The sequence below is a fragment of the Anopheles nili genome, chromosome 2, assembly GCF_943737925.1.
Source record: "Anopheles nili chromosome 2, idAnoNiliSN_F5_01, whole genome shotgun sequence".
Classification (NCBI taxonomy): Eukaryota; Metazoa; Arthropoda; class Insecta; order Diptera; family Culicidae; genus Anopheles; species Anopheles nili.
The window spans coordinates 58,183,004-58,206,252 of record NC_071291.1 but is presented as its reverse complement, the minus strand read 5'-3'; the positions used below and the strand labels follow the sequence as shown (position 1 = coordinate 58,206,252).

The following is a 23,249-nucleotide window of genomic DNA, read 5'->3' as shown; positions in this document are numbered from 1 at the left end:
ATAGACGTGCGGTCAAAGACCCGCGCGGCGTGGAAGCTTTAGACCGTCTTAGTATTAAAGTGTTTCGCGCTCGATCTCGACAGCTGGCTGTGATCGACCGGGGATCAAATATACGGACAACTTAGTACATCCAATCGAACGAACAGCCAGTTACACGATCGTATTTGGGAAAGTGAAGACTACGCACCTCACCGTATTACCAAGCGGCACAGAACGCATGCGCTCCCGCGAACCGTGACGATGTTACAAGCACGCTTACAGGTAATGAGCCACACAAGCACTAAGCTGATAATGTAAGAACCCTCCAGGCAACTAGGCAATACGTTCCAACGTTCACATGTGCGGAGTCCACGCGCTACACGTTTCAAATCTGCATGGTGGATTTCAAATGCGCGATACACAATCAACAGTAAGCTTTAATCCCGTAAACGAAACGAATTTTATTTTAAACATTACTACTTACCGAAATCCACACAAAAGAGTTATAAACTGAGTGCACATTCATTTAGTGTTTGTACTTAATGTACTTTAATGGTTTTAAACTTCGTTTTAGATGGTTTTCAAATTCTCATGAGGGTAGTTGACAGTTCCAATCGGTTTGCTGGCGGCTTATTATTTGTGTCGAATCATCCCACTTTTATGCAACTGTCGAACAACAATTCATCGATCTTTAATTTTCAACAAGATGCCTATCACAACGACGGATTAGATTCCAATTTTTAGAGTACCCGTATGATCTTTTACGACAACAAAATACTCACCATTTCGTTTTACTTTTGATGTGTTGATGTTAATATTGTAGAAGTATAAATTAGCCAAACCAGATAGAAATTTACCAACAAAAGTTATCGGCAAGCCGCAATCCCCCCGACCTTCCTTACAAGAATAAAGTTCCAGTGAATTTTATTAGGGCATTAGAACTTTATTTCATTCTTTGCGACGCTACATTTTTACATAAAAATATCTATTCTCTCTTGGTTAGTTAGTGAACGCGATACAGTGAGATATAATGCATATGGTTATCTCCACTGGGATAAAAGCGTAGACACAATAATGAGAGATATAAGATGTCCTCAAAACCTTGCCCCAGTAGTCAGAAACCAATTCTCTTGGTACTGAAAATTCAACTAGCACGTAATTCATCGATGACACTTATGTGGATCGACTATCATACGTTCATAGGTTGAGTGTTTAGGGCATTCTATGCTAGTTAGTGTAGAAGTTTTGCGAAATACAAAGCAGGTAGTAATTTGTCATTTACATTAACATTTAGCCATAGCATCGGACGAGCACGAACAGTACAATGTGTTGCACTGCTGGATGGATCGCATGATTATGATTATAGAGCAAGATATTGACATGGGATGAATTGCACGATTGCATTTTTTTCGCTTGTTATCATCAAAAGCTGCCATTTATTCACTGTATTACTTCGAAAGATGTATTTCCTACTTAAGAGCACTTCTTCAATAGGTGTTAGTATTTCACATCAAACATACCATCTTCATTCGATGTCTCCATTTTGCTAACTGCTCAGTGATAGATTTATGCAGTTGTTTTCTCGACTAAGTCCACTAAGTCGCGGCAAAAAGAGCTATTTTGATATCTCAGCCTTTTATTTCATCCGATTTTTCTTGAATGTTTTTTTACAATAACAATTTAGCTTATATCTCTCACACCACCTCACAGGACAACAAAGCAATAGAAACTATCACTCTGATTCTACCGCCGCATATACTGCTTATTCGATTTATTCAGTTCCCTGTTACTTTTCCACGCAAATGTACCACCAACATTGATGAGTGTCGGTGCATGCAGGATTGATAGTGAGTTAATTTCAGATTAAAGTAGCGTACACTATTTTTAATGCAATAGAAGATAGTTTTGGTATAAAATTTGGATTGGAACGCAGGCTAAATTGCGGATGCGCGGCTTGTGTTTCTTGCTGGTTTTTCTGCTAAATATTCATGTTATCATACAGAAAAAGTTTTTTTTTTCGGATGTGCTAATGCACCATAGATAAACGGAACCAATAAGAGATAAAAATAAAAGCGTTGATATCATTGTTGAAGCCAGCTTTTAAAATGGCCAACTGGGTTTAAATGCGTCACATTACCACACAGAAAGCATGGAAAGTTGAAAAATTCTGATCAATTATTTTCTGGCACTTTGGTACTATATGCAGGACAAAAAATGAATGGAGAGTAATGTATGTTGCTACACTTGTGCTAAGCCGTTTCAGAGCTGTCTTGGGAACATTCGTAGGTTTTGAAAATATTCCAAATTAAGTATTTTACTAATTTTTTTGTAATGGTAAAAAACAGAAAGTTTGGCATAGCACAAGGTACAACTTTCGAAAAAAATCTTATCGTGGAAAAGTTATTTGAAAAAAAAATTAATTAAAAAAAATGTGTATGATAATTCCCTTACCAATTATGGTCCATTTTTATCTGGTCTTAAATTTCTCGCACAAAAAGGACTTTTTTAACTGGGCAAAGATTCTACATACAAAAAAAGATTGATACAAAAACGAGCGCGTATCGTGGTTTGGTGGCTCCTGCTTAGAGCGTGCGATAGGAGCCATTATCACCCCTGGTAGCGGTCCAGTGCGTCTTGTAGAATTTGTACAGCACCAATGAAATAGCCAACGACCCGTACGCAAGGATCATTCCGCCTACAAAAGAATAGGCGTCGAAGCGCTTACAGTGCGGCACTGGAGTTGGAGCAGGTGTTGTCGGTGTCTCAGTCGACGTAGTTGGAGCTGGGCTAGGAGCAGGAGTCGGCGTGGTAGAAGTAGTAGTACTGCTACTGGTGGTAGAAGCAGGCGTGGTACTCGTAGTAGTACTTGAGGTTGTGGTGCTGGTGGTGGTTTTGGGGGTGGTAGGGGTGGTGGTTTCAGGAGTTGTACTTGTCGTAGCTGTGGTTGTTTTTGGATCATCAGTAGTAGTAGTATTTTTGTTATCTAAAACATATGAAATTAACATTAATATTGACATTGCACATTCTTTTTGTTGTAAAGTTACTTGGGAAAAATACATCCGAATGACAATATTCATATGTCTATTGCTGGTTATTATGCTCAATGCAATTTAAATCTACAATGTTAATAAATAATGTTGTACTATTGAAAAAATTCGCAATTAAAGTTCAATCTTAGATGCATCCGAACCTTCATTTCCTCAATTATTGTGGGTTTGCATTATGACTTCACGTTTAATTCTATTTTAAATGTTAAGCATGCTGTTTTGGAAGCGTTCGTTCTAACTATTTTGCGATTTATTTACAAAAACTTATTCTACCATTCAAATTTCAAGCTCAAATTAGTCAATAATCCTAATAGAACAAGTTAAACAGAAAAAAGCATATGCTTTGTGTTTTATTACTCACCCGGAGGACTCTGCGTCGTTGTAGGAAGATCAGTGGGAATTGGAGTATCATCTTGCGCTAATTGAATGAAGTGAAATCATTGTATGAATTATTTGCAACCAGCTTATAATATAAATAAATAGTGGCATTCAAATGGTCACCGACAAAAAAAAACGAGAAAGGCGTTGGTAGATGTTTTCTTATGCTATGGATTTTGCTGACAAAGTATTCTCCTTTCACTTCCACTTGGCAACATCGCAAAGCAATATGTAAACAATAATGCTCGGAGAAACTACGGACTAAAGTGCTGATGGATGCAAAATCCATTCGTGGAACAAATAAAACCCCTACGAAGGGGTATAGTCTTATCGCGAAAACCGTCGTTCCTTGTATTTTACCCGGTGCGTAAAGAGGGAAGAAAACACGAAGCCGCTAAGCCCGCATGCATTTCTAACGATTTCAATATCTCGTTTACAGATATTACGCTGGCCATGATATGCTAGTGTACGTGCATACTGACCAGTTGCAAAAGGAATAAAGCAAAAAAAACCAACATTCAGAAACCAAAGCCAAATGCTACAACAGCGGCTGGAGATGATTCATACCGCTCAATACATTGAAGGTTATATTAACCTCATTTACGTATTACTTGGACTACACGGCAAAATTTCGCAACGGCGGCAGCGTAAGGGATATGTGATAATCATAACGTGACCATGAATATTCAATGTTAGACATTCTACATTCATCCGTAATCTGCTTGATTCATGATGCTTACCAGGATGCACTGTGCTTTCCTCTGCAGGCATTGCATTCACGGAGAGGAGCATAACTAATGCCAATAACAGTGCGCCTTTAACGAACCTCGGTGAAACCATCTTTCCGGTCTAACTAGTTTTCTTTGGCTAATTATAATACGTTGCGATATAGCACAGTCCTGTAGAAACAAAACAAAACGGAAAGGTTTTATTTACTTGTGGTACGATGCAGTTTCAATTCGACAATTAGCGGCTTAGTACGCCGCTTCCTACACGTAACACTGTTTTCTAGAAAATGAAGAAAAAATTTGCACAGCGTAGCTACAAATGGCGCTGTTGCGCTGCGATTACCAGAGAGGTTACCAGCAATTTACTACACTGGCTAAATGAGCAAAGCCTACAGAAGATGCTAATCTCTCCATCGCAGAGTTAATAGAATTAGGAAAATACAATACGCACTTGCCTGAATGCTTCAACAGAACCTACGAAGCGCACCAATTGATTTGCACGTACGGTTACTTCTGCTTGTCTTTCGTAGAGTGGAGTTTTATGCCGTATGCGATCATAAAATTACATTGTAGACAGACGATGTATATACTTACGGATCGGAAACGTAGGTGTACAGATGTTTTCCAAGCGTCCAGCAAGCATTCTTCGCAGGGTCAACATCAACCCTGATATAGATTGCTATCGACAAACAACAGAAACGTTGGCAAACTGTTTGTGCTTTGAACAAATATAAACTTAAAAATAAATTTCAATTTTAAAATTTATTCACAAAATCATTTTAAAATTATCCAACCGATTTTTTCTGGCTCTAACTAAATCGAAAAATGTAAGAAGCTTGAAATTGTACACTGTTTCCTTCACCCATAGTTCTCGACATAGTCTGGGCATTTTTTTTCATCATATTTAGTATTATTTATTATAACAACACATGAATTATTTCTCATTTTAATTCCTTCATATAAAACGCCCATAAATATATTTCTCTCTTTGCAGTTCGTCCAAGAAGGAAGGTTGCATTCAAAGCGATAGCAAAAATCAATTTCATTAATTTTTTAAGTAGCATTTAACGAAGACTACGTTTGAGAAACAATCAAATTTGTAGATTTTGCAGATTTACAAAATAATGTTGGAAAGTTTCAATTAAAGGAAAAATACATGATTTTGCTTTGTCTAAGATAAAAATTAATTTATTTCGATGCGATGATTAAAACTTATTACTACATTTTTTAGCGACAGTTCTGTTTTCACGAATTAGAAACCAACAAGTATCTCGACGAAAAATGTTTAGCTATTCTTGTTTCCTTTGCATTCTATTTTATCATACCCTTATTATCAAACTACCAAACTAGAAAAGTTAAAATGTTTTCTTAAACTTTATGGCCAAATAAATGCAGGTTGTTACAAACAAACCACGCAGCGCAATAAATATAAGTCCTTCAACGTACGAAAAGTGTGGATGAAAGCTAAATGAATGATCGTCAAATCCTGGCCAATGCCGATCAATACTATGAAAGTTAATGGTCTTTCTTTTTTGGTTTTTTCGGGTTGCGAGAGCGACTTTTGGCCTTGCACAGTGGACAAATGGGTGCATTACGATGAATTTGTTGATGGCACGATAGACACGATTTCATCGGTGGAGGCTGCTGTCTGCTGAAAAGAGAAATACAAAAGGAAGCTCTAAATAACTGATAAACAGTCAGGCAAAAGTACTGGTTATGACTGAGGATAATTGACTAGTATGTCTGACTGACTATGATATGCTAAGAGATACAACAAAATATGTAAGTAAAGGCTGTGGTGAAGTATAGCAAACAAAATAAAACGAACGAAAAATCACCTTAAATTCACATTGAAATCAGACCTGAATGTCGGATGTCCGATGCCAATCGTTGATGGGGCCTGTTGCAGTCGGTTCGTAGGCAATTCTGGAGGTTTATTTATGCGCATTGCTACCGGCGGTGGAGGAAGAAACCCAGGTGGGGCTGAAGGTGGCAAAGAGGTTGCCGGTGCATCTGGAGGAAGAGGATGATGCGCGGATAACGGCGGTCGGGAAAAGGTTGCCGACGGTGTCGACATCGGTTTGTTGGTGGCGTAATAGTTCTGGAAGCGACTAAAAACAATATCGAATTGTAGAGTAAGCAAACACAAAATTTCAGAAATGGGTACGATTCGCGACCGTAATACATGTATACGTACTCTGAGGAAATAATCGTCCCTTCTTCTTCGTGGAGTTCCGGCAATCTTTCCAGACCCAAATAATCTCGACGCATCGAATCTACTTCCGTTTTCAGAGGAACGTATTCTTCATGAATGCGATTAGCCATATTAATCGAGCGGATGCGATTTTCTTCTGCCTGCTTGATGACCGTTTCCATCTACAATATCACGAATATCATAGGTATGCCAATTGCAGTGCACAGCATTTTCTTACCGCATTTATGTCCGCATGAATTTGACGAAGTTCCTCCACATGGCTCATTTTTTCCTGCATGAGAAGTTCAAGCTCACGTCGATACTCCGACAAACATTTTTCCTCAGCATCGCCGTTTTCCACCTCACGTACAATTTTCAACTTCAGCTTCTCCAGTTGCAGCGTTTTTGTGCTGAAAGTAAAAGTGACATGAAGAATGAATCGATAATGCCGACTTAGGGCAGTATGCAAGCTTTACCGTATATCTTTCATCGCTTCCAGTTTTGCATAAATGGTCCTTTCATCAACCGCACTCATTTTTTCTGCCGTATGTTTATCACTTTATCACTAAATTCTCTTAACTTTTAGCACTTTTCAAAGTTTGTTTCTATACTATGTTTTTGAACACGACAAGTAATACGGAAATTGATCTGTTTCTGTACATTTCCGACAAGACAAGACGAAAAAGATGCTTTGACGCTGCTGATGGAAAATGGCCGATTAATCTTTCATCTCTCGGTGCCGCTGAGCTTGCTGCCTACATCCATTCTTTTCTCTTTTCATTCATCCCAAAACACGCACACGCACACCAACGTAGCAAAATACGGCTGCATGCATACTATTGAGCCACTGTTTACAAACAATCGGAATGTTGTACCACTGCGCATTCAAATGCGAACGTGATTTCTTTTTTTAAGAAAACCCAAAACGTGCTTCAAAAACGCATGTAGGATTGTTCAATTTTATTAAATCGATAAACTAAGAACATTTTTTTGTTTTGCATTACCTACAATTTATTGAATCACATATTCTCTCCAAACATGGCTTCCACCAAATGTGTCCTTTCATGCAAAAGCAAATTTCTTCGATGAGGAAACACTTTGCCGCATTGGTTACACTTATTCTCTGGTACAGGCTCATGAACGTTCATATGGTTTTTAAGCGTATAAATACGACCAAAATCCTTGCCACAAATTTCGCAATGGTAACGAATGGGTTGTTTTTGATGGATTTTACTATGATGCTGCAGGTCATAATTTGTCGCAAAACACTTTTCACAGATGTTACATTGGAATGATTTTACAGCACTATGCCGCTGCTGGTGCACGTTCAGATTGGATTTTGATTTCAGATATAAGCCACACACCGGACATTTGAAGCGCTTCCGGCCATGCGTATCTACGTGTTGCGGTACATCATTTTTTATATGAACGGATTTCGTGCAGTCTTCAAAGCTGTATGCTTTTTCTGTTATCTTGCTATGTTGGACTGGATTTGCGAAACTATCGAATGTTTCACAGTTAGCCGAATGGGTTAGGCTGACTTCGTTACAAGCTAGGGCCTGTAATGATGTATATAATTATGTGAAGTAAAATAAAGTATGCTATACTAAAAAGTGTGAACGGAATCTGCTTGAAATTATACCTCCGGTTCTATTTGAAACTCGAATGAAGCCAACTCATCTTCAATTACAGCACTTTCCTCTTCACTGATAGCACTGACCATTTCATCGTTGCCAGACAAATTTTGCATCATTTTCCGTAAGATAGATCTTTCCTTTTGGAAGGTAAGCTACACCATGCGATGGAGTTCTACGAATGACAACAAAAGCTGACATTTCTCTAGCTACCATCGAGAGGCGTTGTTTACCAGTCGATCGAAGAAATGTACCACAGAAATCTTACGCATTTAAACCCCTACGAGTTACACAAACATCTCATCAATGAATATATGCTGACAAAACCGGGAGCTACAAGGTTGCTTCAACGCGACACTTCGCGGGATAAAACCGACCACGATGTAGTACGTGAAAATCATCGATTTCTTTGGGCGAACGAAACCGTGGACAGCTGGGAGAAACAATTGGCGAAGAAATATTACGACAAACTGTTTAAGGAGTACTGCATTGCAGATCTCAGTCGTTACAAGGAAAACAAGGTAAGATTTTACCCTAGTTGAACGATCATTACAGTCCCTACCAAGGATAACCCTTCTCTCATCCTTCGAGGTTGCTATGCGATGGAGAATTGAAAAGGAAGTAGTCGTTGGAAAAGGTCAATTCGTCTGCGGTGATCGAAACTGTGAATTGCAGAATGAGCTGCGCAGTTGGGAAGTAAATTTCGGTTATATGGAACATGGACAGAAAAAGAACGCTTTGGTTAAACTGCGTAAGTATTATGTGGTTCAAGAACGACCATCTAATTGTTTCATAGCTATTTCATTTGCTTTTGTAGGTCTCTGTCCGAAATGTTCTGATAAATTAAATTACCATTCCAAAAAGCGAGAAATTAAACGGTTAAAGAAACGGGATCGGAATACGAAGCAATCTGTCAATAAAAAGGCGTGCGATAGCTCTACTGGTAATCTGAAGGGCACTACAACACTAGAAGGGAGCGATCAAGCAACCGATAACGACAAAGCAGAAGAACATGATTTATCCGAAACTGCGGTCGAAATAAATTACCGGACAGAACCTGATGTCACAGAAGGTAGCTGGACAAAAGGTAAGATATCATAAAATTTGTTAGACATTAAAGGAAAATAAACATTTTTCAAATCTCCTTTATGCTATGCTCTAGGATGCGAGGTGGAAGAGAAATCTCGTGAAGAAGAATTCGACGAATATCTGGAAGACCTATTGCTGTGAACGATCCATTATCTTTGCGATAAAATAACTGAGAACTGTACAATAAAACTCAAAATAATTTACACAGAAATGATCACTATTTTTTTAATTTAATTTAAGTGTATGCACAATTTTATTTGAAAATTGCAGCTGAAACATCTCCCGATGAGATGATATGAGTACAGCAGCATCCATCGAGCATCCCTACTACATGGTTTAAGTGGTGGATGCGCACTTATCAATTCCGCGCATATTCTTATCAATTTTAAACGTTTCGCAGTAGTACTCTTTTGACTATGAGACGTACACGCAGCAACGTCTTACGATGTATTTCTACAAAATAATTTTGATTTTAGTCATTACAGTGGCAGCTGCACATGGCCAAGAAGAAAACGATGAACTAGTAAGCAAATCACTCTTATTGTGATTCGGATCGAAAGAAACCAAATGTGCGAATTGTAATTACAGAAATGTCCAGAAGGGTATTGTGTTTCAAAATTTCTGTGCCCCAACTCTACGTACATAGATGATCCGAAGGAAGCTCAAAACAGTCTTTTGGTAGGACTGCGTATGGGTCTGGATATTGATGATGTGGACACGTGCGAAAATTACTTTCTCAAGTGTTGCAAAACTGCGCCGGTACCACCAACAGCAATCGACAATGCAGACAGCGAGGTTTGTCCGTATACGCAGACAAGTTGTTCCGAAAACTGCTACTTATCATTGTCGTTCCAGGAACTTACCGTACCGCCACCATCTAACACGGAGTGTGGACAGTTTAATGAAAAAGGATTAATCTACGAGTTGCACAACAACAATTCGTTGGCGCAATACGCAGAATTCCCTTGGGTTGTGTACATTTTTACTAATGAGAAGCAGCCTGCATCGTCTTCTTCTTCAAATTTTGTAGCCGGAGGCGCCCTTATCCATCCTCGCTTTGTAGTGACTTCGGCGCATAATCCGGACGGAAAGAAAAATTTATTTGCACGTTTCGGGGAGTGGGATATTGGGACGACCAAGGAACCATTCCCGCAAAAGGTAAAGGTTTAGAGCAGTCCATCGAAATTTAGTTTAAATTCTAACTTTGATTACTTTAATTAATTTTCATTGCTCTTTACCAGGAAATTCGAGTAATGGAGATAACAAAACATCCCAATTATGTGAATAATCCCATACAAAATGATATTGCGCTTCTGTTACTAGCAGAAAATGTGCGATATCAACCGAACATTCTGCCAATTTGTTTGCCGGAACCAAGTGATGTATTCGAAGGAGCACGTTGTATTTCGAACGGCTGGGGCAAGGAACGTGGAGTTTTTGCGAATGTTATGAAAAAGATTACAGTGCCAGTCATTTCACGTTCGAATTGTACCCGTATGCTACGCTTTGCCGGTCTGGGACCTTTCTTTAGGTTACGAGATGGTTTCATGTGCGCTGGTGGGGAAGCAAACGTCGACATGTGTAAAGGAGATGGCGGTTCTCCATTAGCCTGCCAGTCTTCCACCGGTAGTTTTGTGTTGGCTGGAATTGTATCTTGGGGCATTGGTTGTGGAGGATATGATGTTCCTGGCGTATATGTTTCAGTTGCTAATTATGTGAGCTGGATTAACGAAAGAATTGTTGAATACTCATTGGATAATGACATGATTTTAAACAGTTAATGATTTTTTAAAACGCGACCACAAGGCTATTGGATGCACGCAGCCGTTATCAACGGTTGCAACTGTCAGTTAGGATTCATCACGCAGCTCCCCATATCAGTAAACTATTGCAATCTTTGACCTACACCAGATTGTGTTGAGGGGATTCCCCTCGGCTAATGGTGCAGTCAATTCGTCTCGCAAAGTGAATAAATAAATAGATCATTAAAATAAATATAAAAAAAATCAATCTACTAATTCACGGATTAATATGCGAACATTCGTATGCATTTGATATGCACATGTTTTCGCGTATGCATGCACACTCATTCGCATTTGCCTACGCATGCATTTTTATGCATTCGTTATAGATATTCCACAATGTTAAGAACATTTTTTAATTTTTTGACAAAATAATTCATGTATCCTAGAAATACTTTAATCATATTTTTAGGATTTTTAGGTAAACCAAATATATTATGTTAAAAACGGTTCATATTCCATGTTAGCAATCGTTGATACATTTCTTATCATGGACACGGGATGCGTCTGCCTCAGCCTGGTTTAGAGATCAGTGTATTCTAGTTCGTCGATCCAAACGCTACTGCTTTTACACTTCGTCATGTATTGGCGGTTATTTTTGATACTTTGCATTCACTCAATTCCAAGCCAGACAAACGCGCAATCGGACGAGCTATACGTAAGCTATCATGTACAATTTTAATCTAAGCCAGACAACTACACTAGATTGAGGGTATGTATATCTTTGAAGGAATGTCCCGGAGGATACTGTGCACCGAAATTTTTGTGCCCGAACGGAGTGTACGACGAAAGTCTCGCTCAGAATAAAGAAGTTGTTAAGCTCCGATTTGGAGAAGACGATGAATGTTTGGACTATATGCTAGTATGTTGCTCAAATGCAAGCAATATTCGAAAGGTAATTTAGTAGAAGTGTAAAGAGCAACGGGGCGATCCATGCAGTTATTCTAGAATTTCGCATTCATAGATGTCCATCGATGAAAGTGACCCATCTGACTATACGTGCGGAGTAAGCAATCCTGGAGGATTAGCTTATCAACTCGAGGGAAACCGCTCGTACGCTAGTTATGGGGAATTCCCATGGGTAGCGGCCATTTTTTCAACCTTCAGCATTTCAAATGTACCATCATTTGAGTACTTAGGAGGTGGATCGTTAATACATCCCAAATTTGTTGTGACTGCGGCACATATTCTAAAAACGAAAGATAATCTCGTCGCATCGTTTGGAGACTGGGACATACAACGAGACGAGAACATATATTCGAAACAGGTGCGTATTATTACAGTTTGTTTTAACCACTCATTCCGACTATTTTCAACAACTCATTTTCCTTTCGTTGCAGAAAATCAATATTGATCGGAACATTATAATTCATCCTGAGTACACCAGCATCGGGTTCTTGAACGATATTGCGTTATTGAGGCTACAAGAACAAGTAGTTTATCAGAAACACATTCGACCCATTTGTTTGCCTGAGCCCTCCGATGTTTTCGATGGCCAACTGTGCACGTCCACCGGATGGGGCATGGAAGCCCACACCAGGAAATATGCGAATGTTTTGAAACGAGTTGATCTTCCTGTTGTTTCACGACAAACATGCAAGCAACAGTTTGCGGCGACACGGCTTGGCCCCTTTTTCCGATTGCATAAAAGCTTTTTGTGCGCCGGTGGTGAAGCTGGTGCTGACACGTGCGACGGTGATGGCGGTTCTGCACTGGCCTGCCCGACTTCTTCTGGATCTTATGTTTTAGCTGGAATTGTTTCCTGGGGTCTTGGTTGTCTTCAGCAGGACGTTCCGGGTGCATATGTGAATGTAGCTAAATTTGCCTCGTGGATAAACTCCGTCATTGGAGAATCTGAACAATAAATTAAAATACTGTTCTGTTTCAGCATAACCATATGCAACCATATGCTTCTTTGCCCTTTTTTTTATATATTTTAAACACGTATAATTTTGAACGTACCTAAATTTGTCTCCTGGATAAACTCCGTCAATGGAAAAACTTAAAAATGTTATGACTGCATTGAAAAAACTGTTTTTTAGAACCCAATTGGATTATAATTCGTAACAGAATATTTCGCATACATTGTGTGTAGCAAACAATTCAAAAAGATAACTCTCCCAAAAGAGCCCAAATCAATGGTACTCATTTTGTTAAAACAGTTATTTGATAAAAATAAACTCAAAGCATAATCATAGCATTGTACAACATATCATATAGCCAGTAATGTTGGCTATTTATTTATGTTTTTTGTTTATATGTTGGTCGATGAACGATGAACTGTTATACGGTTTGTTGCAATAGTCATATGAAACATTTCTGTCGTCGGTATACACCTATATCTACCTCACCAACGGACGGCTTATGTCAAATTCACAAGACGACAATAAATGACTGCATTATTTCATTCGTTGGCTTATATTTGAATCATGCAATTAATGCTTCTTCGGAGTGCTGCATAAAAAATACTTTGGGATACTAAAATTATTGATGTTTTAAAAATTAAACTTCTTTTTATTCGGATAAGACCATCGAAACGGAGATGCAATGTATGTTTTATCGAGTTTCTTCATAGTATGATGATTGTGACAATACGAATGCTGCTGTCGTTTGTAGGCCACTTTCGACACGTTCGATGGGCTGTCTAATTTCGATGCAAAGCATTTTTCCTCGTACTTCAACGTCGTCCGAGCTTGTCAGGGAGAAAAAAGAAGAAAATGTTTTTGTTTTATTTTCGTTGGCGTTGTTAAGTGCAACTTGGTGCAAAACGGGCAAGAAGGAGTGGAAAGAAAAGACGATAAATTATGCTCTGAGACCCTGTCTCTCGTTCTACAGCATCGCAGTCAAAATGAATTTGTAAGTAATCGATGGTGGTGGGAAGTGGACGAGGTCCACCTTCCTAGCGGGGGTGTATGGAAACGAAGGTGTCACCTCGTCTCTTTCGGCGGGGGGTGGTCTCCTGTGAAACGGAGCGTAATGAAAACTTATCGCATCCACCGATGGTTTGCTCTCCCCGAAGCAAAGCTTTCTCATTTCCCGGTTTTGGGTTCTTCTTTTAGCTTTATCCCTAATGAAGTCAAACGCGAAGGCATTTACCTTCAACACCAGCTCGGGCCGCCGCTAATCCACCAGCAGCACCACCAACTGCCGCAGCAAGCCCAACATCAGCTGCTCGGGTTTCCGCACCCGGGAATGATAGTCAACCTAAAAAAGGAACAGTTTGATCCATACGAGAAGGTGCCGGATGGTCAGGCACACAACCAACAGCACGTGCTCCAGCTACAGCAACAGGCCCAGATGGTAGGGTTGCAGCAGCATCTTTCGGCACAAATGCAATCCCAGCTTGCTGCGCAACAACAGCAACAACAACAGCAGCAGCAACATCAGCAACAGCAACAGCAACAACAACAGCAACCGCCGCAGCAGCAACCGCAACAACAACAACAACAAACACCTCAGGCGCAATCCTCAACGGCTTCGACTGCCTCGACAACGACAACGACAACCACCACTACGACTGGCACGGGTAAAAAGAAAAAGAAAGGCAAAGCCAATCGAAACATAGTTATCCCGCAGCTACCGGAAGGGTTCATCGTTAAAGTGAAGGAAGAATACACGGAGAACTACGTGCGCACCGTGACGAAAATCCCCGAAGTATGGTGGAACCAGGTCTGTTTGTGGCTCGTGTTGTTCTTTTTGTTAAGCTCCATTCTTTCCTTTCTCGTTGGCATACGATTATCTTGTTGCAGGAGCAGTTCATCCGTACGGTTAAGTCGCCCGGCAAGAAGGAGCGCAAGTACCACGACTATAACGCGGTCAGTGAACACCAGTGTGACGTGTGCGGGAAGTATTTCAAGGATAAGTACAAGCTGAACTACCACGTGCGCATACACGTGCCGGAGCTGTCGCACAGGTGCGACGTCTGCGGTAAAGTGTTTGCGCACCAATCGACGCTGCATAATCACAAGCGCATCCACACAGGTAAGAAAAATGGAAGGAAAACTTTGCGCAGCATATTTCGGAAGTGACCTGGTGATGCAGCCTACCATTAACTACCATGTAGTAACATACGTCGGGGATCGAATTTGGTGGAGTAAATGTTAACATTAATGTCGATTCCGCTGCCTTAATGTGCCCAAGTTGGCATGTCATTACATTTGCAGGGAATATATTTCGAAAACATGCACATTCGAGCCGAGTCATGGAATAGATCATTGCTCTTCGAAAGGAACTAAAAATACTTTTCGATAGTCTCTTGACTGCATTATACTATTTAGCTCTGCTATCTTTAAAACATATTCTGCTCAAATAAATGTTGTAATGTTTAATTCTTTTTTTCCCTCCCTTACGCACATAGGTGAGCGAGCGTTCAAATGTCTAACGTGCGGTAAGGCATTCGTGCAATCGTCGGCATTGTCGAACCATACCAAGATTCACACTGGCGAAAGGCCGCACGAGTGCCTGATCTGTGGCATAAGTTTCATTCAGAAGATCAACCTGATCTACCACATCCGCATACACAACGGCGAGCGTCCGTATCGGTGCAACATCTGCCAAAAGTCGTTCATCCAGCAGAGCCATATAAAGAACCACATGAAGGTGCACAAGAAGGACAACCCGCTCGATTGCAGCATGTGCGGCAAGAACTACAGCGATCTCAACGAGCTGACCGAGCATTACTCGTCGCATCACACTGCCGAGCTGACCTACCGGTGCCAAGCGTGCGGCAAGTCCTTCGCCCAGGCAAACCATCTAAAAATACACAAGAAAAATTTCTGTAACAGCAAGTCGAACTAAGTTCTTACCGTTTACCCTCGAACCCTTACCGTTGTCCCGTACTTCAGTTCCAGTTATCTATTTTGCTTTATTTCACGCATTTTCGTGTGTTGTTCACACACTAAAGAAGAACCTTCCTATGTTTAGTGTACACTCACTAAAGGCTTAAGCGACGGTCTGCTGCACTGTCTGCCCGGTGACCCAATCGCACTAGTTGGGATAGTGAACGGAAACCCAGAGCAATTTGCAATGTGGAATGTTATTTCATCTTCTGCTAACATTATTGTATGTCGTTTATGTTTTAGTTACTAGCACAAAGTTCAAAGTATCGTTATAAACATGGCAGGAGCAGCAGCAGTAAACCAATATATGCCAGATGTTATCATAAAACTCCCTCCCAATGCGGCATACCTTCGAGAATCGTCTCCATCGATGATTCTATCCAGTTATAACAATACCTTCATCCTCAAACCGTTTTCAACGGGCAGTCACTACATTACACGGCGTTCATGATCGGCACGATAACTCCTGTACGCAATCATTTCGTATCTTTAGAACTAATGCTTCAAAATTGAACGGTAGATCGAACGCCAGCCGTCAGTTCTGCCCCGTGAAGAAGGCGCTTCAGTGGTTCGTTTCAGCAGATGTAGCACATACATACACGATGTACTGCATCCAAACGGCAAACAAAACTAACCGTGTATGCCTAGCCGAGTGGGTGAAGAGGGTGCCGCCATTCTTCGAATGCGATCAGCAAGGGCAACAAGCAAATTTAATAGATAATATACCGTATTGGCAAGTAACTCGGAACGGCAAAGTAGTGCAGCAATTAAACAGTGCAGAAATGAATTATTGATTAATAAAATCAAATCAACCGTAGAGAGCTGTATGTGAAACTATAAGCTTAGCTGGTAATCGAGATTGATTTGTAAATATCCGATACACCTTTTGTGGCGCCTAAAATCGTCGAGATATTGAATCGAACATTACATTTTCCACTTTCCTTTAAATATTGCTTAGGAATGGCTGCATAAATGAGCTCTACCAAATTTTGGAGAAGTTCTTCTAGCCGTATTCGAGAAAGTGATGCTCCGAAGTATGTTTGGCCCCGTATTTGTAGAAAGGCTATGAAACAACCGTTTGAATGAATTAAGGTTTGCTGGACAACCTCATTCAATTGTCTTACAGCACTACAGAAGGCTGATCACGTCATTAGAATGACATCGGGCGGCCCAATCCGTCCATCTCTGTTAATTTGTCGCCACAGACAGAAGCGGCGTGATAGACCCACACTAAAAAGGAGTGATGGTATCGGTGTGTCCTCCAAAACGATTGATGATTGGTAAAATATGGCGTTTGGATCGTGAGCAGATCAGGTTTATCCTGCAGCAAGGCAAGGTCATTGAATGATTGAAACGTGTGATAATACATGGTATATTCTAGCTTCAAAACTGTTCAAATACTTCGTTGGTGAGGTAGGATATGTTTATTAAGTATTGATTTTTTGGCACAATATAAGTGTTATAAAACCAGGAATAAAACAACCAGGTTGAAACAATTGTTCGGGTTCTGCGAAGTGGAAAAAAATTAAAGCTCTCCGGTTCCGATGAATCTCATTCATTATGCTTTCCACAAATTGTTCACCAAGCCAACCACCGTTGTGATAAGTACTACCAGCAATGAAACTGATGCCGAAGGATTTGCATACGCAATTGCGTAGCGTTTAAATTTTCGTGACCAGATAGCGAAAGTGAACAGATTTGATCGTGGGTTGGTCAGTTTATAAGTAACAATGTTGTGTGGTGCCCTTAAAGAGAAATTAATCACATGAGATTATTCGAGAAAGGTCCTTTAAAACAGCCACACTTACTCGTCAGCCGTGCCCGGTACTACACTGTAGTCCGTTTCGGACACATCGAACGGAACGATGCTGGTGTCAACGTTGTTCGGCAAGACGAACGTTTCATCGTTGTTGGCAAACTTTGCCACTATGGTGATAGAATTGAACGTAACGGCTTGCTCGTCATAGGCCTGGTTGGATTCGAACCGCGTGGAACAGCTGGTTAAGTTTTGGGATGTGCAAGCGAAAATGGCACATGTCGTAATCTGCCCATCGGCAAAACCGTCAAAGGTTCGTCCTGCATCGTAAGCGGCCAGCTTATAGCGATAGTACATCTGGAAGCCATAATAAATTTCAGGTTAAATTGAAATTCTTTTAACAGGCGAATCAATTTGAATGCAAAAAACCATTCGTACCGCATTTCCGAGATTTTGTTTAACGGTGTAATTGATCGTGAAGTTACAGCAATGGTTCTCGTAGCAGACGCGCTCTTCCAGTTGAGCATTTGACGTCATTGGAAGATCCTTCGTCGTGTATTTGTCGATCTGATCGCGCTTCAAAAACAATTTCGTCATCTGCGCCGGTGTTCCCTTGGGTTGAGGAATCTTATCGACGACCTCGTTCGGGAACAACAGTTTTGGAACCTTTGCCACGTAAAGTTTCCTACAAAGAAAGGATTTTGTGTAAACAATTGATCGCTTTGTGCGCTGATGCTCTCTTACGTACGATTGCGGATCATAGTTCATGATCGTTGTGATAGCTCCGTGTCGTCCCGAGTAGACACCAGTACCGGTACTACCCACTCCAGGAAAGCTGGCCCCAGCAGCCAGCAAATTTGCATTATTCGCAAACGCCCATCCTAGCTGAATTTGCGATGCGGTGAGGAATGGCAACTCCGAGAACCACATCGTGGGAAAGATGAAATCAGTCACCCCCAGCCGTACAAGCTCCAGGGCGGGTTCGTTGAACATCAGGTCAAAGCAGATGAAGTGACCGAAACGGACGCCAAAATCGGTATAAAAGCTCGCCAACTCCGGTACGACGGTCGTGTTGATACCTCGCTCACCGAAGAGATTAAACTTCCGGTAGCGCGAAACGACCTTTCCCTGTCGGTCGAAAACGACGTTGGTATTGAAATGGTACAACCCGTCCGGGCTGCATGGACGCGTGTCGTATCCTTCCGGGCATCGGGCCTTCTCGGTGAGGTTAATTACGATGTACTTTTTCCTGTTGCGTGCAGCACAGGAGACATCCCGCACGACCCGTTCGTACCGCAGATTGTTACACGGAGTGACGCCATCGTCGGGATGTGGCACAAACGACGACGTTTCGAGCCGGTTAAGCGTGCCCTCAGGAAATACGAGCACATCGGTGTCATTGGCCTCGTCCGAGTTGATAATGGTCAGGTATTGCATTAAACGGTTGGTGGTGCTGATTTCGGCCGTTTCATTTGCCGCACCATCCGATCGGAACTCCACTACACCTGCCCAGTAGTGCGGATCTCCGGGGTTCGAAATCTAAGATAAACGGACCGGTGCACGTAAATAAAGGGATACCAAACGACCTACTTTTTATGGAACGATGACGTACCTGTGTACTTGGCGCGATGTATAAAAGCACCGAAATGCAAAACAGCACCAGCTGCCTGCCCATGGCTGTGGGTTGTTGTTAAAGGCTCGTAAATTCACGACAAGACCTTCGACGGTCGCAGCTGGATCGGGAACTGATGACAGTGGGATTTCAACGTTCCGATTACCTGTTGCCGCTCAAGGCGATAACGCGATAGGTACGGAACGAGTATGCGCCATTGCACAGCAGTAATACTATTCATTAGCCCTAGTACTGTTTAATGATGGGCTGTTCCAGTGTAAGTGAAAACAGTGCACAGTACTGTGCAAAAAAAAAACAGAACGATCGACACAATTCATGTTGCGATCTTCACGATTTGTATTTCTTAGTAGCTCCACGATCGCTTAAATAGATTTTTGTGTTTTTTTCAATTTCTGGAACTAAAGCATACATTTTTTTCTGAATTTCTATATCTAAAGCATAAAACAAAGTGTTATAATGAAACTTAAGTATCTATTGATTTTTTTTATTTTCCTTACAAGGAAGTTTAATACACAGATGTGATTTGCAAGTACTAAAGGTATGCACTATCTCTGAGATAGCAAAGTCGAATGTCGACGAAACCACCGTGATCTATTTTCATACAGCTTTTCACAGCTATTGACAACATTGTAATGCATTCGTCGTATGATCTGAACGTTCCCATGGCTTATCGGCCTGCGACAATGTTATCTTGCTTGCGATTGCAGCAAAAACATGTTTTTGTGAATATTGATGTAAACCGTTAAATACTGTAAAGATGTTCCTTTTTATCTAACGCTTGATTATCGTTCACGTGTTCAAAGGTTGAAATTCGGTTGAAGATTGCATGGCTTTAATGGCTATGTATTATGCGAAAATCAAGTACTAGAAACTGTTTCGAATGATAAAAATGTAGGCGCCATATGATTTTAAAGCAGTATTACAAATTCATTGAATTCCACAGTATATGATTGTATTGGTTTAGAAGAATTAAATTTCAAATCACAAACAGATAAAAAAGCAGCTATCAGCGAGCTGATAGCAAACTAAGCACCTACGAGTTTAACAATCTTCAACGGCAATCAACAGGAGCTGAATGAGGTTCCTAAAGGTACTTTCGTAGCTAATCTCCAACAAACGATTTTTGGACGATGACTCACAAATCATGTTATCTTATTCGTCTGTGCTACCGTTACACTACAGCTTCGTGTTAAAAGGGGGTGTTTAATGGCATGTTAGTTTAGTCATCCTCCAGTACATTTGCTTTGTTTTATTCCCATTCAAAGACACGAGTGAGTCATTTTAAGCAATGTTTTTGAGAACATGAATTGTGAGCTTTTTCGCAAAAAAAGAATTATTGATGGTAAAAATGAAACAAATTAATTAATGAAGCGTACTTTTCAGTATAGTATATTTCAATGCATCTTCAGAGTTATTGTTATTTAGAAAACTTCTGTCTAGACTTCTGATTTGTTTCTGCGCTAAAGATTTCATAAAGATTTTTATCATCGCATAACGGTTACATATCCTTATTGAGGTAGCCTTTTTTGGCCAAAAATATCTATATGAGAAACCCATTAATAGGTGCTGAAATAACCTTCATGTCGATTGCGAACGATTTATTATGTTCTTGCTAATTTTAAACTGATGCGGAAAACAAACGGAAAAAAACAAATCCAAATTTAGCTTATCATTTTTATTGCAGTCATAAAGCGTCCATTAAAGTGAACTTTCATATCAAACGGCATGTTTTGTGGCTAAAAGGATGATTCAAAGTTGCTGAAATTGTCCAACACAAAAACCGCCATCGCCAGACGGCCTTGAACACGTATTTTTGCCTTTTTTTAAATCGAGCACTATAAATGATCGTGATCGTCAACTTGCAAATTCTCACAAAATAGAGTAAAATCGACAGAGATCGAAACCAAGCTTTAGGTTCATCTTTGTACTGAATACATGAAATAAAAAAAAAGTCAAAACAAAAATGAATTTAAAATGATTACTAATGTTTTGCGCTTTTTATTTTACATTAATACACAAGTTCTTTTGAATACTCAAGCTAATAAGTTTTAAAGATCATTTGAAGTATAGCATATCGTATCATATGCAAAATTCTCATTTAAATGATATTATCACCCAACCATCGTATAGTTTTCTACAGTTTTACAACCGTATCTCGCTCGTTATGTTCAGTACGACAACATTCAACGATTATCGATGGCCGTCGTGCGTGTTCCGTGAAATGTTGTCAGTTTTCGGGGCGTGTGTGGTGTTATGATGGCGTATTTTTTTGCTCTTTCTTCTAATATACATGCGTGCACTCATTGCCCGCTGGCGATCGTGTCCATCAGACGCACTCGAAGGCCGTTTCTTCAATCACCTTCCTTTCTGTAGCATTGACATTGCCCTACCCTCTAGCTGGCAAGGGGGTCGCTTTTTGGGTGGTTTTCGATCTTGGCAATGGTGGTTTTTGTCTTTTTATTTCGTCTTTCTTTCAACCATTCAACACTGCGTTGCTGTGCTCTGTTTCATGCGTTTTGTGGCTCGGAAGAGAATGCCTTGCGGCACAGAACGGGCCACGGTTACGCTCTAGGACGTGACGCCTCCGAAAACGGGCAACATCGCTGTGGAAAACAGAATTCCGAAAAAGGTTTGTTCACCTAAACCCCTCATCGTGTTGGGCGGACCGTCACCTGAAACGTTGTCTCGCGTTAAAGTGCATTAGTGGCTTGCTTTTCGCAATAGTTTTCAGTTTCGGTTTCACAACACGGAACACATAAGCCGTAGCAGGTGCGCGCGATTAAGCTCTTCTTCATCGGTTCGCGGCGTTATTGTCTTCATATGAGGCCATTTTGGCAGCACAATGGCTACATTCTTGTATCGATTTATTTAATCGCAGATTAATTACATCCGCCATGTGATCGAATAGATTTTCCTAAGCTTCTACGTTGGATGGTCAAAAACGGTTTGTTCTGTTCAACTGGTCAACAACGCCACACGTTCTTCTATCCAGCTGGTACTGGGAATGTGGCGCATAAAAAAAAGGTAAATAGCACACACCCCATCTCGGGCACGACTCATGATTAAACCCATGCAACCGGTGTTGCCTCAGCTTGACAGCATTCTTGATGTTGATCACGAAATAGAGCAGCTAGGGTGGTTTCAAGCCGCTAGATTAATACGCTTGAGACAACAACAAAAAATCACTCGCTCTCCGCTAGGGAGCAGCAGAAAAAAAACCAACAACCTAGACAATAAACTCCACAGTTCCGTGTGGAAATCACCAAATAGCCTGCGGTACAAATGAGCTAAGCCACATTAACAATCTAAGTGAGGTGGCTTTACTTCATCGCTTGAACCAACCCGTCTGTAGGATCTAATCCGGTTCCCTCACTCTCATTATTTATTTTTTGTCTCGCGTTCCATCTGCTGCGGTAACTATCTTGCGTCTCATTTTGATAAGGAATCAAAGCTTAACGCATCTAATGACAAAAGATAACGTTGGACCGTTCAATATGCATTACTTATGGTAATTTCAAGTGAAAGTCCAACGAACGAAAAATGCAAATAGTTGCAATGGAGGGTGCTACCCGAAAAGAGACCACACTTCCTATCAACAGAGAAGAAGCCAATTTTCATTAGATGTTTCTTAAGACACCGTGGAGTTTGCCCGAAAAAAAATCCGTTCGAAAATCACTTGCCTCGTATTTTCATAAATTTACCGACCGCATCTGACGATCGTCGGTACGATCATAAGCAAACCTACGCCCTTTTTCATGATTTTTTGTTTCATTAAAATGAAAAAAAAAACGTTACTTTTCACCTGCTTGAATTTCGTTGCTGATAAACGAGGTGTACAGAGCTGCTGACACTGACGAAGCGGGTGATTTTGTGGAAAAGCAAAGATTAATTGGCCTACTGAAGGGGTTTTCCCCCGGTGCGCTGCTTTATTATTTGGTATAATTCTGAATGCTACATGCTCATGAAAAGCACATGATGGATTGGTTTAATTTTTGCACGCTTCATGTTTGTTCGCAGTTGGTATGTTACTAAATTGGTTCGTATATAATCACTGGATCGGTTACTCCTAGATTACTTATTGTCTGTTTTACTGGATTTCGTACAGGAAGTAACCTTTTTTTGGTGTGTAATTTAATACAGTTTTTTTTTATATAATTATATTTTATATTCT

The 23,249-nt window shown here is 40.6% G+C and overlaps 6 protein-coding genes across 7 annotated transcripts; 3 read left to right on the top strand and 3 right to left on the bottom strand.

Annotated features, from left to right (window-relative positions):
• Positions 1 to 907: 907 nt before the first annotated feature.
• LOC128721454 (adipocyte plasma membrane-associated protein Hemomucin-like) lies at positions 908 to 4,658 on the bottom strand. Of its 2 annotated transcripts, none has more exons than XM_053815209.1 (4): positions 4,584 to 4,658; positions 4,145 to 4,303; positions 3,388 to 3,444; positions 908 to 2,962 (listed from the first exon to the last, which is right to left on the bottom strand). In XM_053815209.1, the coding sequence occupies exons 2-4, from the start codon at positions 4,242 to 4,244 to the stop codon at positions 2,562 to 2,564; spliced, it is 558 nt and encodes a 185-aa protein (XP_053671184.1). In that variant the 5' UTR covers positions 4,245 to 4,303; positions 4,584 to 4,658; the 3' UTR covers positions 908 to 2,561. The 2 variants fall into 2 exon arrangements, with proteins under 2 accessions (XP_053671184.1, XP_053671185.1); XM_053815210.1 differs by having other exon boundaries at positions 4,588 to 4,650.
• A 709-nt stretch (positions 4,659 to 5,367) lies between these two features.
• On the bottom strand, positions 5,368 to 6,861 carry LOC128721450 (zinc finger C4H2 domain-containing protein). The gene is made up of 5 exons (XM_053815206.1): positions 6,803 to 6,861; positions 6,565 to 6,736; positions 6,330 to 6,508; positions 5,971 to 6,243; positions 5,368 to 5,783 (listed from the first exon to the last, which is right to left on the bottom strand). Exons 1-5 carry the CDS (start codon positions 6,859 to 6,861, stop codon positions 5,648 to 5,650), a joined length of 819 nt encoding a protein of 272 aa, XP_053671181.1. The 3' UTR covers positions 5,368 to 5,647.
• A 1,347-nt stretch (positions 6,862 to 8,208) lies between these two features.
• On the top strand, positions 8,209 to 9,250 carry LOC128721451 (protein FRA10AC1). Its single transcript, XM_053815207.1, has 4 exons — positions 8,209 to 8,481; positions 8,552 to 8,711; positions 8,778 to 9,047; positions 9,123 to 9,250. Exons 1-4 carry the CDS (start codon positions 8,209 to 8,211, stop codon positions 9,188 to 9,190), a joined length of 771 nt encoding a protein of 256 aa, XP_053671182.1. The 3' UTR covers positions 9,191 to 9,250.
• Positions 9,251 to 9,478: 228 nt separating this feature from the next.
• Positions 9,479 to 12,716, top strand: LOC128726846 (uncharacterized). The gene is made up of 9 exons (XM_053820688.1): positions 9,479 to 9,572; positions 9,638 to 9,844; positions 9,905 to 10,207; positions 10,291 to 10,825; positions 10,874 to 10,929; positions 11,378 to 11,509; positions 11,582 to 11,746; positions 11,816 to 12,118; positions 12,192 to 12,716. The coding sequence occupies exons 1-9, from the start codon at positions 9,495 to 9,497 to the stop codon at positions 12,714 to 12,716; spliced, it is 2,304 nt and encodes a 767-aa protein (XP_053676663.1). The 5' UTR covers positions 9,479 to 9,494.
• A 929-nt stretch (positions 12,717 to 13,645) lies between these two features.
• On the top strand, positions 13,646 to 16,508 carry LOC128721443 (adult enhancer factor 1-like). Its single transcript, XM_053815198.1, has 4 exons — positions 13,646 to 13,707; positions 13,911 to 14,520; positions 14,601 to 14,832; positions 15,209 to 16,508. The coding sequence occupies exons 1-4, from the start codon at positions 13,700 to 13,702 to the stop codon at positions 15,646 to 15,648; spliced, it is 1,290 nt and encodes a 429-aa protein (XP_053671173.1). The 5' UTR covers positions 13,646 to 13,699; the 3' UTR covers positions 15,649 to 16,508.
• A 592-nt stretch (positions 16,509 to 17,100) lies between these two features.
• Positions 17,101 to 19,120, bottom strand: LOC128731827 (vanin-like protein 1). The gene is made up of 5 exons (XM_053824973.1): positions 19,058 to 19,120; positions 18,194 to 18,984; positions 17,884 to 18,130; positions 17,498 to 17,802; positions 17,101 to 17,434 (listed from the first exon to the last, which is right to left on the bottom strand). The coding sequence occupies exons 1-5, from the start codon at positions 19,118 to 19,120 to the stop codon at positions 17,248 to 17,250; spliced, it is 1,593 nt and encodes a 530-aa protein (XP_053680948.1). The 3' UTR covers positions 17,101 to 17,247.
• Positions 19,121 to 23,249: the final 4,129 nt, after the last annotated feature.